The sequence below is a fragment of the Miniopterus schreibersii genome (genome assembly GCF_964146895.1).
Source record: "Miniopterus schreibersii genome assembly, chromosome: 17".
NCBI lineage: Eukaryota > Metazoa > Chordata > Mammalia > Chiroptera > Miniopteridae > Miniopterus > Miniopterus schreibersii.
The window spans coordinates 15,679,025-15,698,144 of record NC_138117.1 but is presented as its reverse complement, the minus strand read 5'-3'; the positions used below and the strand labels follow the sequence as shown (position 1 = coordinate 15,698,144).

The 19,120-nt window shown below is 43.6% G+C and overlaps 1 protein-coding gene across 3 annotated transcripts in view; it reads right to left on the bottom strand.

Moving 5' to 3' along the window:
- COL14A1 (collagen type XIV alpha 1 chain) overlaps nucleotides 1–14,910 on the bottom strand; it is a 157,148-nt gene extending 142,238 nt beyond the window's left edge. For all 3 annotated transcript variants that reach the window (XM_081116373.1, XM_081116374.1, XM_081116375.1), the window contains exons 1-3: nucleotides 14,702–14,910; nucleotides 6,326–6,451; nucleotides 404–520 (exon numbers count right to left, since the gene is read on the bottom strand). In XM_081116373.1, coding sequence (XP_080972499.1) covers nucleotides 404–520; nucleotides 6,326–6,413 — 205 coding nt within the window. In that variant the 5' untranslated portion in view covers nucleotides 6,414–6,451; nucleotides 14,702–14,910. The remainder of the gene's footprint in view (nucleotides 1–403; nucleotides 521–6,325; nucleotides 6,452–14,701) is intronic.
- Between the last annotated feature and the right edge of the window lie 4,210 nt (nucleotides 14,911–19,120).

The window sequence follows — 19,120 nt, the reverse complement described above, 5'->3', positions numbered from 1 at the left end:
TAGGCTTATATAATTTTAATTTATAATTGCTGAATAATATTCTATCAGGTTAATGAATCATAATGTACTCAGCCAGTCACCACTGTTGGCCATCCAGATGTATGGTATTTTTTTAAGTGTCCTTAGACCAAAAGTACTCACCCTATGTTGAAACATATGTAGTAAGAATTTTTGATAGCCTGGAAATTTTGCCTGAGGAGAATTACGGTGAACTCAATGGTCATTCTTTATACTTTGGGAACATTATTTCCTTAATTAGAATGTAAGATATCAAGTTCAAATATTACATTAATAAAAAAAAAAACTTCCAGATGATTTTAAAGCAACATTTAGCACTACACATTTTTAGTTACCTATGTGTAAACATTGCTATACTCTAGAAAATACAGTTAATGGTTTTTACCTGAAGCTGGAGACACAAGAAGTTTGTATCCACCAAATTTCCCTCTTGGAGCCTTCCATGAAATCTGTATACTATCATGAGATAACACATTATATCTTAACCGTGTGGGTGGAGCCACTGAAAAGGAAAAACAAAAAACGGTTGAAACATTTAACCTACCATTTAAGCTAAATAAAAAAATCAACATAATGTATTCAAAATACCCAAGATTTCTTCAGCCTCAAAATGTGCTCTTTCGACAATCCAATTAATGAATTAATCAGTTTGCAAAATAACATAAACCTAAGAGATTTGTTTCTTCATCTTGAGATAAGCATTTCTCAAACAGTACAGACCTTATGACAAAGAACTATGACTTAGGGTTAGAATTTAATACTCCAATCTAGTTTAAAAATTAGAAGCCAATCTTGCAAAATCCTTTCATTATGTTACAAGGATGAATTTTTCTTCTTGGAACATGTGACCTGTGACAGTCAACTCTAGTAGGACCTGTTTTATGCCTTTAGGTTTTTCACTACAGTAATCCAATATTCATTATAATAAGATCATTTAAGAAGACTATTATGGACATATTATAGTTAAAAGATCTTTGTTTAAAAACACTTAAGAAAAAGATTGTAAAGAACCAAAATTAAAAAGGCCAAATACAAAATAATTACATTTTATAAACTTCTATTTATTCTTCAAGTGTAGCTTATTTATACCTTTCAGAACGATACATAGCACATGGTCATGAAGCATCCCCGTATATTTCATTTGTTCTGAGAGTTCACAAAATGGGTAAATCTGTATTACTCTTTGTGTAACTCATTCAAACTTCAAAACATATTTTTGAAACTCTATATCAATGTTACAGACTTTCAAAAGAAATTATATAATATCTAAATTAGTTTGTCCAAAAAAAAGGCTAATGCCCTAATTACCCACTTTTATGCCCAGCCTTTCTTTCTCACCTTAGGAAACAGAGTGTGGGGAAAGGAAGCAAACGCTCTTCTTTTTTATTGAATTTATTGGGGTGACATTGGTTAATAAAGTTATATAGGTTTCAGGTGTACAATTCTATATTACAACATCCGTATATTGTATTGTGTGTTCACCACCCCAAGTCAAATCAAGTCTCCTTCCATCACCATTCATCCCCCCTTTACCTTCTTCTACCTCCCCCACCCCCTTTCCCTCTGATGATCACCACACTGTTGTCTGTGTTTATGAATTTTGGGGGGTTTTGCTTAATCCCTTCACCTTTTCCACCCAGCCCCCTACCCACTCCCCTCTGATAGCACGTATGCAGTTTGAATATTGGTTTGATTTCCAGTCTGTCACTCATTAGATAAATGACCTTGAGCAAGTGACTGTTTCTCCCAAAGCCTTGTTTCTTTTTAAGGCGACAGCAATACTTTCTCCCCATCATAGATGACATTAAACAGCGTAATGGATATAACACATTAGAATAGATGATCAATACATGTTGGCTCCCCTTCCCTCTTATCTCATCTGATGGGTAATCTCAGAAGTTTGTTTAATTCTCACAAAAATGCATTGCTATCTCAATTTTATGTATAAAGAAACCAAGGAGAAGCTAAGAGACTTGCCCAGGTTCACATACTGGTGAATGATCATCTCCGATCACAGACAAAATGCTGCTTCTTTGGGAGGAGATCCGTATTAAGAAGTCATCCTTCACTGAACTAGATTAAGGAGTAATTTACTCCCCTACAAACGATCCACTCATCTGAAAGCAGTAAGCACTGAAGCGCACAACCTTAAGAGGAGCTTTCTCTTTCTCATTGCCCTTTATGACCTGTCAGGAGAGAATGCTGGCCATGCAAAACAAAAACATTAGCTACCCATTCTCAATTTGACATGAATGGAAGAGTTTACACTTCTCTGGATTATGGGAAAATATAGATTCATCATAAGGACAATGATTTTGAAATAGAAGAGGAAGGTAGCTAACTCACACATTTGGATGAACGGGGAAACTATTATTATTTTGCTTAGTCTGGAACTTGGGGAGAGAAATCTACTTATAGATAGGTTTTATTACTTATGGAAGAAAATTAAAAGTAAGAATTTTAAAAATTTAACCGACATATCCAGTTTCTGAGCCAAATCTCAGTGGGCCGACAGACATCATTGGCCAAGCTTATTGCAAAGTTTTGCATGAATGCACTGATGAAAGAAAGCTGGGGTGCCTGGGAACCGTCAAGTGGGAAAGGACAAGTAGCAGAATGGAGGCTTCAGTCCAGGCAGTTCCAAGAGGGTCAACCAATTCTGTCAGCACCCCAGGTGTGTTGACATCCCAAGGAGGGCAAAGAAGTTAACACCATTCAGGATTCCTAGGTTAAAGATTAGAAATCTTTAGAGCATTTTCTACCCAGGCTGCTGTTCTTTAAATGTGCTCTGAGCTTACAGCCTGCAGTTTAGAGTCTATAGCTAACCTTCTGAACCTATGAGGGCTTAATGCGGATAACACCGGCCATGCCGACAGCAGGGGCACGCTCAGAGCACCGGACGGCGCTCCGGACCCCACAGTGGCACTGGCTTCCACTGAGCTACTCCAGGAAATGGATTAGGAAGCAAGTGCTTCATCAATATCCAAACACATCAATATTCAACTCTTTAAACAATTTACAAATGATTCGTGTGCCTACAGTCCCATTACAACTGCTAGCAAATGGCAATACACCATTTTCTTTTATCAATGGGCCACATCGATTGCCTATATAAGCATAAATGCTCTCACGATCATTAAAAGAAAATCTTAGACAAAAAGTTCACATTTCCTTTAGGTTTTTGCCTTTGGGGGGAAAGCACTGGAAAGAAGAAATGCTAGTTAAGAAAGAAAGAGGCATAAGGTCACAGTTATGAACTTCACAGTTAGCTCCTTTTTCTCTATACGGGGGGCACCGGGGCCTGTGCCAAAGCCGGGGCAGCAAGACTGGCAGAAACACCGTAAGTGCACTGGAGAAATCATTGTTCTTATCTCATGGAACAAAAACTTGTGAATATTTAATACCAGACCCATGGTTTTTCTTTTTGTGAGCACAAAGCTCCTATACAGATACTTAATTCCAGTAATAATTGTGAATGCTTGCATGAACTTGACTCAAAAGTTGATTTGTGTCAGTTAAACGCCTAAGCTTTTTAAAAAGACAAAAATCAAGTGTAAAGCTCGATGTCTGACCCACACCAAGAACCAAGAGCAAGCTAACAAACTCATTCTTTGTATGGTGAAGCCAGACTTCCTATGTGGGATTGGGCCAAATACAACATTTGTGAATATGTGCACTTCATCCCAAAGGGGATTGAGGAGGAAGACCAAGGAGGGCCCACTGGGCATCTCCTTCTCTAGAAGTAGGCTTGTTACTGTAAAATATGGGGTATTTTTGTTCCATTGTGTTGTATTTTTAAGAGGGAAGGTTTTCTTTAAACCCCAAGAATTTCACTGCAATAATTCTCATAGAAATCAAATCCTGTGGGCAGAAAAGGAACATTTATGCGATTCCATTGCAGTTTCACTGTTATCAGGTACTTTGGAAATTTTATTTCATAATATGTCTGTTTATTAAAAGACTAATTTTCTCTACCCTTCCCTCCTTCCTTCCTTCTTATCTCCCTTTCCTCTTTCCTTCCTTCTTCCTTCCTTTCTTTAACGTTAACTAAACTCAACTGAAATCTTGCTCTTTTGACAAGTGACAACCTATGCAAAGGTTTGCTTCCAATGAAATATTCTCATTGTTTCTTGAAACACCACTTTTCACACAGGAACACTGAAATGGAAATCCTCTGTTCTCCACTCCCCACACCCACCTCCTCTCTTCTTTCTCTAGCAGCACCTTGGTTTTCTTCCAAAAAACAACACTCCCTTTCCACTGCACGGGGCCTTGGCTGTGCTATCAATCAACCATCCTCCCCTGGCTCAGGGGTAGGAGGTCCGGCTGACTCTCCCAAGAATCTGTCCAATGATGGCAGGATGGAAAATCGGTCCAGTCATTTCATTCCAAAGACATGCCCTAAAGAAAAAAGGTCACTACTTCTAGAAACTACATCCAGAATGTTCCCAAAATCCTACCCTTTTCAAAGCTTAATTATTTAACTTTAATTTTATGAGCTACTTCATTACCTACAGTAAATACATGTTTTGCTTAAATTGGCCAGAATAAGTTTCTTTTATTTGGCACCAAAAATCTCTGACTGATAGAGATGGAGCAGTATGGGCACTGAAAGTGTTTTCCCTTCAAAACATAGTGTAGGGTGCTGTGTCGATGGAACAACATTATATTTATTAAGTAAAAGACCTTTAAGCAGCAGAGAATTATTTGGCTAACTTTTCCAAGTGATCTAAAAACAACCTCAAACAAACAACAACAACAAACACCTTAGTTTTTTTTAAAATCTCAGTCATTTTTCAATTACATGCATTGCCCAAACGCTCTATAAATAGAAGAAATTAAAATTTGAGGGAAATTTACTGTGGGATATGCTAGAGGGTTCTTTTTATCTTGCTGAGAGCCTAATATGTTATAATTTCATGATCCATTATAAAGATGCCGAAAACAGAAGTAAGGAAAATATTCTCAACTTCCAAACATGTTTGACTACTAATAACAGCAAATAACATGTGTAAATATGTTAACACAGAGGTCTTTATAAAGTTAAATCTAGCCCTGATGCAAAGTCTCCAACTTTATATGCTTTGAGGTTTTTAAATGACAGTTACTTTACCTTCAGTGGTTCCTTCTTGTAACCACCCAAAACAAACATTGCTAGGACCAAGTACAGATTTACTGTGAAATTCTGAGAAAGTTCTGGTGCCACCACTCTGTCATACTATACACATTCTTCCCCTGCAGCCAACACATTACTTTTTCTGTGTTCCAGCTCATTTAACAACTTGTCTTGAAAAGAAGATGCTGAACTAAGCCAGGTGTAAACAGTTATTTGAGCCAAAGTGGGCTCACACTCTGTGGAGAGAGAAAGTAATTCATAAAGACTCACCTGGACACACTAGTGGGAAAGCATTATCTGTTCACTAGCGATTTAAGAGGGGAGTGTTAATTTCCCATATGCCTTTAACACTGACTGTATTAGTTCCCTATTGCTGCTGTAACAAATTACCGCAAAGTAGCTGAAAACAACAAAAATGTATTATCTTACAGTCCTGGGGGTCAAAAGCCTGAAATGGGTCTCACTGGGCTAAAATCAAGCGTCCCGGGTTCGATTCCAGCCAAAGGCATGTACCTCAGTTGCAGGCTTGATCCCTGGCTCTGGCTGGAGCTTGTGTAGGAGACAACCAATCGACGTGTCTCTCTCACATTAATGTTCCTCTCTCATTCCCTCTCCCGCCCCCCCTCTTTCTCTTTCTCCCTTCCACTCTCTCTGAAAAGCAATGGAAATATCCTCGGTGAGGATTTTTTAAAAATGGCCTATCAGCAGCCTCTGTCAGACCCTTAGTAACTTTTAGACTATGTGCTCAGTTTTTTAAAAAGGAGCAAAATTCAGGACCAGGTATGAAGTGGTAGGAATATTTTGTAGACACTCTAAGAAACAAATGCATGATTGGGATACACACACATTATAGCCCCTTATTAACAGAATTGATTTTATAACATGCAAATTTGTGTTACTCATTAAATTTGCACAGACTGAAAAGAAACAAGTTAAGAATGAGCTGTTTAACCAATTGCCACAAAATTACTATGCTCAGTCACTGGTGAGGTCGTCACCCTCATCAAAGTTGCGGCACATTTCTACAATGTAAATAATTGGTAATATTGAGTAAAAACCAACATATAACCCTGCCTACAAACACAGTTGAAGCACTATTCAGGTAAATAAAATAAGTAAGTAAAACACTAATCAGAACCAAGACTACTAGAGCCGCAGACCCTAATGAAATATCTTTAAGTTTTTCATTACCTTGACCCTGGACAATGACACTAAAGTAACCAATTGCCAAAAAAACTGGTAACATCCAGTACTGCATCTTGCACCGAAAAATCTTCATTTGGTTTCTTGATTTTCACATGGGATGAAGCACCAGTCCTAGAAACAGAGAGCATAGGGATATTTTAAGAAGACTGAAAATAAAGTAGCTATATGTCATCATCTAGGACATGCAAACAAGAGAAAATGGATTAGGAAGTAATTCATTCACTAGGGCATCATATAGTTCACTCAAAAGTATAAACTGATAAAAGAAAGGTGTTTGAAAAGATGCTGTAAGTGGAGAGAATGACCTGAAATATTTGGGAGAGAAGTTCAGAAGGGATTCTGTGACTCTTTTAGATAGCTGCCCAGGACACCCAAAGAAATCTATAGCAGCAGTCAGTTCCTCAACTCAAACAAAATGTTCTTCCCAAGGTTTTGTTCTGGAAACATCATAACCAAAGGGTTCAATCAGAACAAGACAAAGAGGAGGAGAGGGGGAAAAGACGGGCATCTGTGTTTTTGTCATGCACGTCAAGGCAGAGGACTTTTATCAGGGATCACAGGTAGACTGTTGACGTTGGAGAAAAGGTTTATAATCCAATAGCCTTTCCCTTTCTCATCCGAGCACCACAGTTCCTGTGTCCAAGTGTTTAGAGCAACACTTAACACGCTGCCGTGGAAGTTAACCTCCATCTCACATGATTTAAATAAATAAATAAGTAAATAAATAAGTGCTATACGAGTCTTGGCAACTTTTTTTTTTTTTTAAATGAGTATTATTTCTTGTAGCCATAGCTTATCTTTAAATTCTTCCCCTTCTTTGTTGTTTATTTTAAATTAAGATGAGTAATACCATATTGGGAGAAGTAGATTTGAGTTTTCCCAAGGTTTTCTGCCAAGTTTCCAAATTTTTGGACAGTGAAATAGGGGCAAGAAAAATCCCAATTCCTATAAAAGTGCCCTGACATAGTCTAACATGGACCAAAATGTCAGTCTAATTTGTTGAAACTTTGCCCAAAAGCCTGCACAAAACAAATGCCATTTTTTTTTTTTTTTTTGGTTTAAAACATTATGAGAGAAATGGCTACTTAGCTCTGAGTTCAGAAGGTATAAACCAATTTGGGTAAAGTTGATATTGTTTAGTACGAGTTTTCTCAAAACACTGTCGCCATTCTATAATCAGTAATTTAAAACTATCCTCATTAGGGCGAATTCACCCTTCCTCTACTTCATATGTTTGTTTTATTTAATCTCATTTGTACAGTTGAATTTAACAAGAAGCCCTGAGTGCAGCTCATTTTATCAAAATTCCTTAAAATATTTATTCTAAAGTTTCGTAAACCATTCATACACATGCGCGCGAGCACACATATGCACAGACTTACACACATATACACACCCAAACCTTGGATAATGTTCTATTCAATCAGCGCTGACTTACAAAAAACTATAAACTTAAACAAAACTGAAGCTAGCCATCTGGCATACCAGGCACTGAGAGAGATTATTTATAGTATTACATTCTCACTCCAACAATCACTTATTGAGAGCCTTACTATATAACCAAAGCTCTCTACTTGGTACTAAAGAAGATACAAAAGTTCATACTATCTGATCCCTGTCCCCAGTCAGCTCACTTTCAATTTTATTGAAAAGGAAGAACGTAAGTAAATACGTGGCAAAGCTAAATGAAGTTACGTATGAAATAGAAAAGAGAGCTCGAGGTGGCAATATATAAGTAGAAACGTGGGAGTTAGGAAGACAGTCCCTCCAATAATTTGCTAGAGGTCCTTGACTAACTGGGTTAACCATTCTATGACTTGGTTTCTCTTTCAATAAAATGTGCAAATTAACATGTACCTTACAGAATTATTGTGATCATATTAATGTACTTAGAACACAGCTCTCAAAATGTACTAAGTAGCACGTTAGCCATGGGTTGAAAGAATGCAAAGGAAAAGGGAATGATCATCACCAATGGATTTGCTACTTGAGTAGCTAGTAAAGGAGGAAGGAATAAAAAGTTCTTATCTCTCCCATCTTGTTAAGGCTTTGGGACTAACTTGGCATAAAGGTTTAGGCAAAAAACGAAGACCCAGAGAATGACAGAGGCACAGGATTTGCATGGGTGGATGACAACTTTTCTAAATACATTCCTTTCCATTTTTATCACTTTCCAGATGACAGCTTCATTGGTTCAAAATAATCAACCAGAGGAAGATATGGGAGATTTGACTTAAGAGCAATTCATAGATTTAGAAAAAGACTTAGCAGGTCTAGTTGACAAGTTCATGCAAAGATCTGGAAAAAAAAAAAAAAAAGAGAGAATGTTTTAAGCACATTTTAATTAAGCCTAAGGAAAATAAGGCATATAATAGAGGTCTTCAAATATTTGAAGAGCTTTCATGTGGAAGGTAACACAAGATTATTTTGTCAGGTGCTGTAAATAGAACTTGGATCACTGGACTAATCCACAGAAACATGGGTTTGAATATAAAAATTCTCTAACACTTAGAATAGGTGCGTCTCTTTTACTAGAAGTTCCCAGGCAGGAGCAGGTTAAGTTATATCCATGTAAGATATGTTATCAAGGGATTCCTGAATTTGTGGGCAGAGGAACTGGACAAAATGACGTCTTCCCCAACTCTACATTGTTAAAACTTTAAAATCCACTTTATAGAAGGAGAATTTTATAGTCAGTTGATGATCTAGGTCATACAGATTTGCTGATAAGAAAGCAAAGACTAAAAACAGGTCTAATGAATCAGCCCAGAATGTCTCTTCTTTAATGAAAACTATCACCCTCATGTCCCAAATAATCAAAAGGGTTTTCAGGATTAGCTAATGCGGTTGACCTAAAAACAAGCGCTAGAGGGTTAGTGGCTATTACCTTATCTGTTAACATCATGACATAGTATAAAACATACCTAAGTTAGGAATTATGACCTAGTTTTGTTGCTGTTAGCTTGGTGATTAGCCTTCTTTCCCCTGAGCGAACTCCCCACTGCACACGGGTCTAGGGTTTAATTCCCGGTCAAGGGCACGTACCTGGGGTGCAGGTTCAATCCCCAGCCCTGGTCAGGGCACATGTGGGAGGCAATCGGTCCATGTGTCTCTCTCACATCGATGTTTCTCTCTCTCTCCTCCCTTTCACTTTCTCTACAAATCACTGGAAAAAATATTCTTTGGTGAAGATTAACAAAGTAAACAAATAAATAAAGGTTCAAAGTCCATAACAGGCAAATAAATATCGGGGGGTTTAATGACTGGAAATTGAATGTTCGGGGTGATGTGTACAGTCCACAGTTGCACTGCACAATCTGCACCTGGCCTAGGGTGAGTGATGCTGGAAACTGGCAGATATTATGCTCTCAAAGTTGTATGTAAAGCTGTGTTATCCGGAGGAAGGGGTGCTGTTTTCTTTTTAACATGTTTTCATTGATTTCAGAGAGAGGAAGGGAGAGGGAGAGAGAGAGAAACATCAATGATGAGAGAGTCATTGATTGGCTGCCTCCTGCATGCCCCTGACTGGGGACCAAGCCCGCAACCCAAGCATGTGACCCGACCAGAATGAACCTCGATCTCCTGGATCCTAGGTCAATGCTCAACCACTGAGCCATGCTGGCCTGGCCAAGGGGTGCTGTTTTCTTCTCCCAATGGCATAGGCCTCCCAAGAGGAACCACCTTTCTCTAATTCACAGAAAGACCTATGGAGGTTAAGCACAGCCCTATGAATTTTTCAAATAGAAGGGATTTGACTGCAAATGAGCCTCAGAAATGCAGCTGCTCAGTCTTAAACTAGATGCTCTAAGTCCTGCACCACAGAAGGCTAAACCATCCCCAAAGGATGGCAAATTGAAGTGACAGCTCCTTAACTCAGGAATGTTCCCTCTCCTGGTTTTTGTTTTTTTTTTGCTTTCTCTCTTCTTTTAAGGACTGACATAGCTCCTAGGTCAAAGACATGGGGAATGGCTTTTACCTATACAAATCTCTACATCTTTAAGCAGCACAAAGGGTAGCCACACATCTCATCCTTTGCACAGGCTTCTCTGATCTTCCAAGTCTGGGCCAGACGCTCCTCCTGTGTTTCCGTCAGTAGCAACCTTTATGTTCCACTCTGAAGCACTAAACACTGCATTGTGACTGGCTGTTTGCATTTCTACCTACCGAGGTGCGTTACTCGCCTCTGCATTCGGAGCGCTTAGCACGGTTTAGTACATGGCAGGAGGCAAGACTGGGAAGCGGAGGAAGAATGGAAGCAAAAACCAACCCGCAGGAGAACATCATTTTTAGATATCAGTTCAGTGAGATCCTCTCTACAAAATCAGACATAAAACCACCCAGGAGCAGATCTTTTTCCAATACAGGGTCCCCCGAGTAGCCCTAGTTATAGACACATCTTGAGATACTCGGACCAACTCAGCAAAGCCCAGCCTTCTTCTGGATCAGTTTTCATAAACAACTCCGATAATTTCTGGAAGGAAAGAGACCAAGCACCGATCCCTAAAATCCAGAGTCAGGGACACCTGCGAGGCTAGCTCCACTGACAAATGCCCAACTGGCAGAAAAGTTCACCAAGAACATTGGTAAAGAATTGCCTTGAAGAAACAGGGAGTCTAGACTCTGAGCCCTGATTTAAATAGACACTCAGATCTCAGAACTTCCCATCTCCTTTCTTGTCATAATCCCTGCAAAAAAAAAAAAGAGAGAGAGAGAGGGAAAGAGGGAAGAGAGAAAAAAAAAAGTGGAAAGGAAAAAGAGGCAGGAGACAAGCGTGAGCATTTTTGTGTTCCAGGCTCTGCTCTAGACGATCTTAGATCTTAAAACAACCCTATAACGTGGCTACCATTCTCCCCATTTTCTGGATGAGGCGACATTAAGGAACATGGGTAGAGCACAGGAGGAGCCAGTTTTAGCTTTCACCCATATCTGTCTGCCTCCCATCCTGCTTCACCTACTAGATTGTGTGGCCTCAGGGGACATCATCCATTTCCAGTCACACACCCCTCCCTCACGGTCCTCCAAGAAGCTGATGGAGACTGTGTCCAACGGGATCTGAGTTCAAATCTCATTAGACTTTTCTTAATCAGGTAGCCGTTGCTTGCTGGTTTTGTGATTCTAGGCAAAGCAGTTTATATCCCTGAAGCTTAGTGATCTCTTAAGTGGGAAACACGTGTGCTTCTGAAGAGGAAAGGGCAGATACTCAATAGGTTCTAAAAAAAAAAAAGCCAGCAATTCCCCCCCCACACACACACTGGAACTCCACTGGAACAGGATGAGGTCTGATCTTCATTCAAGGCTTATTTTATATAGAAGAGTAACTGGATCCCTGCCACTTCTTATTTAGTTACAGAAGGAGCAAGAAGAGATTGTTTTCCTGACATGCAGCACTAATGAAGTTTGTTTTTGTCACTTTCCTCTTACCTACCCCCTCCTCCCACCTGGCTGGCCTCTCTGTTCCCCCCAGGAAAAATCCAGTGCATTTACCAACGACCTTGTTCTATACAAACTGTCCTAATCCCAGATAATTTGTTAGCTCAGTGATGCTCAAACAGCACCACCTCAGCCTGCAGCAATTCAGGCAGGACCTTGTCCTTGAAAGGAATTTTACGTTACACTCAAAGGGCCAGGAAACAGCAGTTCATTTGGCTGCGTTTGGATTAAATGACAGCAAATGTGCCTCCAGAGTCATGTAACTGCAGAGACTGTCAGCTGAAAATAGGTTTTGTGTTTCACTTTGTGTGCATGTGTTTGTGTTTTACTTAGTGGCATGAGGAAGTATTTAAAAGCCAGAGGGAACACACCTCTAAAGGGCCTCTTTGGTGGACGGGGCTGCCCCAGTGCCACTCAAACAACACCAGCTTGCTCAGCCCATTCTTAAGGCCAGCCCTGGCTGGTTCTGAAAACCAAGTCATGCACAGAAGGCCCAAAAGTTCTCTGAAATCCTCAGCTGGACCCCTAGCAGCAGGACAAGTGCCAAAGGGCTCCTCCCATCAACCCAGAAGCTTGGGACCCACCCAAAACTGCTCCAGGAATTCCAATGGGTTCCAATTAATCCTACCCTAGGGAATTACTGTGAAGCATCACCAGTGTCACTCCTATCCTTCCAACGGGACCCTCAGGAGGTCAGGGCTGCAGTGGAGACTCAGGTCCCGGCTCAGGGCTCCCCAGGCATGAGGAGATGCCTGCCCAGTGTTTCCCTAGAGAGTATCCTGAACATTATGGGTAAACCTTGAAAGCATTTTGCTAGGTTAAAGAAGCCAGTCACAAAGGACCACACACATATTGCATGCTTCCATTCATATGAAATGTCAACAGAAGGTAGATTAGTGGTTGCCAGGGGCTGGGTGGGGTGGGGGAGAGCAGGTGGAGAAGAAATGGGGAGTTACTGCTAACAGGTACAGGTTTTCTTTTTGAAGCGATAAAAATGTTCTCAAATTGATGGTGGTGATAGTTGTACAACTCTGTGAACTAAAAAACACAGAATGGTACACCTATATGGATATTAATTATATCTCAATAAAGCTATTTAAAAAAATACTACTCTTGTCCTAGCTGTTTTTGTTCAGTGGTTAGAGCACTGACCTGCGGACTGAACCGTCCTGGGTTCAATTTCAGCCACAGGCAAGTACCTCAGTTTCAGGCTTGGCCCTGTAGGGGCATGTTCGGGAGGCATCAATGTTTTTTTCTCTTTCTCTCCCTCTTCCTCCCACTCTCTCTGAAAAGCAATGGAAAAAATGTCCTCAGGTATGGATTAAAAAATAATAATAAAATAAAAAAATACCACCCTAAAGCTTGTCTTAGAGTAACCACATATTGGAGCCATGTTCAGAGGCAATCCCTCCAAGTTGCTCTTTCAGAATCAAAAATCCAAATGCTACCCATTCATTCACTCATTTATTCACTCACTCATCTAAATTTACCAGCAAGTTCTCTGTGTGTAGAAGTGGGCCACCGGTCAGAAACCATTTCTCCTCTCTGCACCCAGCTTAAGCCCCTGCGCTGAATTTCAGCCAGGCCTTTATCACATGCTGCTGCTGCTCGGAGGTGCTCCCATCCGCCCCCCGCAGCTGAGGAGCCCCAGAGCCTTTAATAGGGGAACTTCGGGAAAATTCCTTTCCATTTCTGCTCCCTACAGAGCCACCAAAGTCTTATACCCATATTTCTTTGTTCCTGTTCCCTCCCATCTCTTTCAGCTGCTGCCAGCAGCAGACTCAGAAACTTCCAGAAGGGAGTCCAAAACTTCCAAAGGGAGTGGGGCTCTGGGTAGCAGTTCCAGAAGCAACTCTCAGGGGGAAATACAGGCCTCCGTGAGAAATGCACACAAGCCCCATTTGGGCACTTTCCCCAAGCACAAGTCTAAGCAGAAGGAGCGACCCCAGGTCAACCCTGAGCTCACACGCCAGAGGGCGCGCTTCGCACAGAGGACCCAAGAACCCAGCTCCTAAAGCTGAGCGCCCGTGGTCTGGACGCTCGGGCTGTGCCCAGCCTGACCCAGGAGGGAGCCACTCCAGCGGCCCCACGCGGGCTCCTCTGCGCCGGGCCCTGACCTGTCTTGCTTGTGGACACTGCGCACTAGGAGGCTTGAGGCAGGAGGGGTCCCGTGGGCTGAAATGGGGGGAGGTGAGGGGTGGAGGAGCCGGGGCAGAGAGGACCTTCCAACAACACAGCCTAGTGGAGCATCTCAAAGCTGCACCCGAAGCAAAACGCGCGAAACATCTGTCTTTCCCGAGGCTCAGAGTCGCAGCGCAGCCACCGCCAGCATCCGACGTCAAAGCGCGCCGTCTGGAGGTCCTCTTTGCCTCCAGTGCCTGGTCCCCAGCGCTAATCTGTGGCGGTACCAAGGAGTGCCTGGGTGAGCTGTCCCCCATGATCTCCATCGACTGCTCTCCCAAGCGATCCCCAATACAATCTAAATAAAAACAGTGTGCTTTCTATTTACGTACAGCTCCCCAAGACAAGTCCCTAAGCCCCTTTTCACCAGATTGCTGCCTTTACTAATAAGCCTCTTCTGCTTGGAAATGCTGGCGTCGCCGCCGTCTCCAAGCTAGACCCTCTTCTTCCCGCCGCAGGGTCACAGCACCCAAGCGCAGAGAAACGCTCCCGGGAGCAGGGCAAGGCATCGCCACTGGCTTTGCATTCGCTTCACGCAGCGCGTCCAATCTCCCCGCGCAGTGACCCCGCGAGGAGGCTTCGGGGTGCACGGTCTCACCCCGCCCAAGGGTCTCGGGCCATCCAGGGCGCGCGCAGCCAAGGTCCGTCTGCACTGCGTCCGCAGGGCGCTCGCCCCGTCCCCACCCCCTACCTCACGAAGAGCGGTTTCAAAGCCAACCGGAGGAAGGGCAGAGAAAGGCTGGAACTGACCTGTGCAGGGCAAGGTTCCAGCCCAGGTTGGGGACCTCTTGGTGCCTAGGGGAGATCCGAGTTCCGCCGCGAGCTGCTTCGTGGAAGCGCACGGCTCTCTCCCGCCTCCCGCCTGGCGCCCCTTTTAATTAGCCTCTCCCCCTCTCTCACACCCTCTCCCTCCCCGGCTCCCACTCGCGCGCCCGGAGCCGCCGCCTCCTCTCCAGCGCTTCCCTCCGCCCGGCGCCCTGGATCAGATAAGAGGAAAGGAAGGCAGCGGGCGGCCAATTACAGAGCGGAAGGTGGCCGCGGGGCGGGGGTTGGGGTGGTGGGAGGCAGGCCTAAGTTCCAGACACCCCACCCCCACTTTATTTCCTCCTCCCCTTCCCACCCCAGCCCCAGAAAGCTGCTCGGAGGAGCCCGCCCCGCCCCGCGCACGCCCGGCGCACGCGCTCCCGCAGACCTGGGGGCTCCCCAGGTGCGCCGCGGAGTGTCGCGCGCAGGGAAAAGGCGCTTTTTCCCCACCAGTGCGACCTAGGCTCGTGTAGGGCTGCTAAGCCCGGTGTGCGGCCGCTGGGGAGGGTCAGGAGCCCCCCGGTACTCAGGTGCGGTGCGCCCGCTTTCCCAGTGCCAAAGCCAGCCTCGCCTTCCCGCGCCCAGGACGCTGCGCTCGCGGCGCGCCCGCCGCCGGAGGACCCCTCCTCCCCTCCTCGCCGCCTTTCCCGAACATCCCACAGGAGCAACGCAACAGGGGCAGCGAGGCCAAACGCCAGTGCGCGCGAGAATGACCCGGGGTGTTGAAATTGACATTTTTGTGGATTTAAAAGGAAAAATGTCTGCAGTTTCCTGTGGTTGGACTTCCCAACCTGCAGGTCCCCACTCACGGAGAGCCTCATGAACAGGTCGGGGCCGAGGCCAGGGACGCCGCACTTACCCAACACCCCGGTGGTTCTGATCCCTGCAGGTCCCACTGGAAGCGCACCAGCGCCCCGCGCGCGCCGCGTCTCTAGGGACTGGCCCTGCCCTGCCACCCCTGGGCGCCCTCAGGAAGTCATCATTGTTACCCATTTTTAAACCGTGCAACCACCGCCACCCCACACATCCGTGGCGTTACGTACAGGCGAGCTTGGCACGTGCGCACAAATGTTGGAGAGGGAGGCATAGAAACAGTGTTTCTCAAGAACCCATTTTTGTGAGACAACATTTCTCGCCCGGAAAACTGGAAAGAGGGGTATTTCTCCACCGCTAAAGGGTGGTGATGGAGAGAGGCGAAGGGCCAGGCGTGGTGCGTCGTGCCCAGCTTTCCCAGATTCGCGTGGCGATTGCACCCTCATGCCCATGCTCTGAACTCCCGCGCGGGTCCTGCGGTGAGCGTGGACAAGATCCACGCCAGCCCCACGGTCGCCCTGCGTCCGCTGGGCCCTTTCCCAGCTGGCCTCGGCTGAGGCCGCGGGGAGGGGGCCCAGCCAGGCGCCGTTTTGCGGCCGCGCGTCACTGAACGCAATTCTCTGGGGCCCGGCAGCCGACGCCGCTTCTTGGGAGACGCGGAGAGTCCGCCGGCTCCGGACGCGGTGCTACTAGGGTGTGAGCGCCACCTGGCGTCCGCACTGGGAGTTCGGGACAGGGCGGGAACTGGAAAGCGCCCCTTCCACCCTAGACTGACACCCAGGGACCAGAATTCCTGAAACGTAGAGTTTATTCCTGCAGACAGCTACCACTTTGGCAAGCTCTCCGTTCCTCTGCCTCCCCCCTTCCATGCAAGTGTCTACTACCTTCATACTCTGTTCCCCCTTTGCACCAATAATACCTCTTAGGAGATTTGACTAAGCCACCCAGGCAGTGGTATTTTGCTAATTTTGTTACAGGAGCCCAAACAGACTAAGACACCCTGTATCAGCGAAGGGCCTCTAGGTTCCTGCTCAAGTGCCCCCCCACCCACCCCGCATCCCTTCCAGTTAGGCTGTGCCTGTGCCATCTTATTGTTCAATCTTTGGATTATCCGCCCTGTCCGGAGCTCCAGAACATCTCTGGATCTTGTCCTTCCTGGAATTTTCTCTCAGTTCTCTGAGCTACCCCGTTTTTGCCAAATCCGATTTCTTTCCCTGTTAACCGAAGAACCCCAGCTGAATCAATATGCTTTCACCCATCCTGAAGCTAAGATTAAGAACACGGGAGAGCTTGTCCAAGCTTCCCCGGGGCATTACTAGCGCAGTCAACACAAGAATGTAAACGTCTTAACTCCCAGGCCAGAATTTTTCCCACTAGTGTGCACTGGCCCCTTCCCAAACAATGCTATCCATACCTCCTAGGCTCGTACAGGGTTTTCATTTTACGAAGTGAGTTCAAGTACATCACCCTATTTTAACGCACCAGCTCTGCAAAGTAAGAATCACTCCAGAGGTTAACATCCTCTTGTCTGATTCTGTCTTTTGCGGCTGCTGGAGTGCCCTCCTCTCACAGTCACCCTTCATGCTCTGGAATCAGTGATTAAGACATTACCCGTCTTCTCTGCTCCATGGCCCAGATCAAAGTCGGGACGTTAAAAGCAGCCAAGTTCTGCATGTGTGACAGTGCCCTGTCAGTGTCTGCGAGTGGCATAAAAGGGTCTATTCATAGCATAATAGGTCTGGAGCAGGCCTACGAGGTTATATACATGTGCTTTATAAATGAAGAAACTGGGGTCCAGGGAATTAAATGCCCTGTCCAAATCCTCAGAGTCAGTGGCAGGTATCATTAGATTCAATGTCGCCTGACAAGCCAAGACTCTTTCCAATAATAATGATAATAATAATACCATGAAAAGAAGGTTTATTGAGAGTCTTTTGGATACCAAACATTTTGGGAAAATTCAGAGGGTCAACTTTAACATCTTAAATGATTATTTTATTAAAGTAATTCATACATGTTATTTTAAAAGTCAAATAATACTAAAAGCTTGTTTAAAAAATTTGTCTTGCTCGTCAGAAGTAACCACTTTTAACTCTTTTAGCAGGTCTCTTCTGACATTTTCAAATCTCTATATTTCTAAATAAAACCCACATATTCTATGTGTTTATGCATCAGTTTTAAACATTGTATATTTTCTGTTGTGGTTTAAAAGGATGTGGCTTTTTTAGGCTTCCATCCCCTCGTCTGCCATCCCCATATTATCAGATCACAATTTTTGGTTAAATCCATGTTCGGTGTTTCCATTCATATGTTATACAAATATTATTCATATAAAAAGCATCATAATGTATTATGATGATTTTCCCTACTTTTAGTTTTTCCAAAAGTTATGGATTACCTTGCTTTATCGTTTGCACTTTTTTTTTCTTTGTGCTAATCTTTCCAACTTTCCAACTACCACGTTCAATAACATCTCAGTACAATGTTTCACAAGGTCACTTACATCAGGTAAAAGAATTTTAAGCATTCTTCCTTCTTGGGGCAGGTTTCCCTTTAGGCCCACTGCTCTTGTACCATAGCTGGAATGCCCTCTGCCTTTTTCCTTCAAAATTTTGAGGGCATTGTCACCTATCTCTTGCTTCTAGCATTGTTGTTGTGATGTAGAAACCATTCTGACTTTTGATCAATTCCATCCAAGCAGAACCTGCCTCTCCCTCCTTTGAACCCTTACAGTAATTATTGACTATTTTTGCAAATAAAATAAAAATTAAAAAATCACATATTATGTTGAAAGAGCTCTTCTATTGCTGTCAACTCTGGTTGGTATTTAACATATTTCTTTCTTACCTGCCCAGGTAGAATGGGTGCTTCCTGGGAAGTAATATAATCGTGGGCAAGAGCATGGATTCTGCACAGAGTTCTGGGACCACTACTAACCTTGGGTAAGTTACTGCACCTCTTTGTGCCTGTTTCCTGATTTTTAAAATGGGAGTGGTAAGAGTACCTACCTCATGGGTAGGTTGTGACTATTAAATGAATTCACCCACTGAATCTAGTTAATCCATTAAAGCCCTTAGAAAAGAGTCAGGCACCTAGCAAGGTCTCACGGTTGGCTGACATAACCATGTCAGGTACTACTTGGTATCCTCTACTTCTTTTATTACATCATTTTTTATAACAAGGCCCTAATATGTATGCATGCATTGAAATTTTCTCTTTGAAATTATATAGATAAAATATACCAGAAATGAACTATATAAATATTTTCACAAAAAATATAAATATTCCATCAATGTTCAGGCAATAATGAGGGAAAATATGTTTTTTGACCAGTCTGTAATAAGCACCTTTTTCTTGTCTTAGTCAAAAACCCACATTAATGAGCAGAGTGAGTACATGACTCTAATAGAATTCTAGTAGCTTTAATATTTGCACTTCTAGGAGTGTTCGGGTTATACAGCTCTGCAAAAGTCTATAATCTTATGCTGTATTGCTATACCAAATTCTTTTTTCCAAGTACCCGATTTGCCATTATTTACACCTGAAAGATTG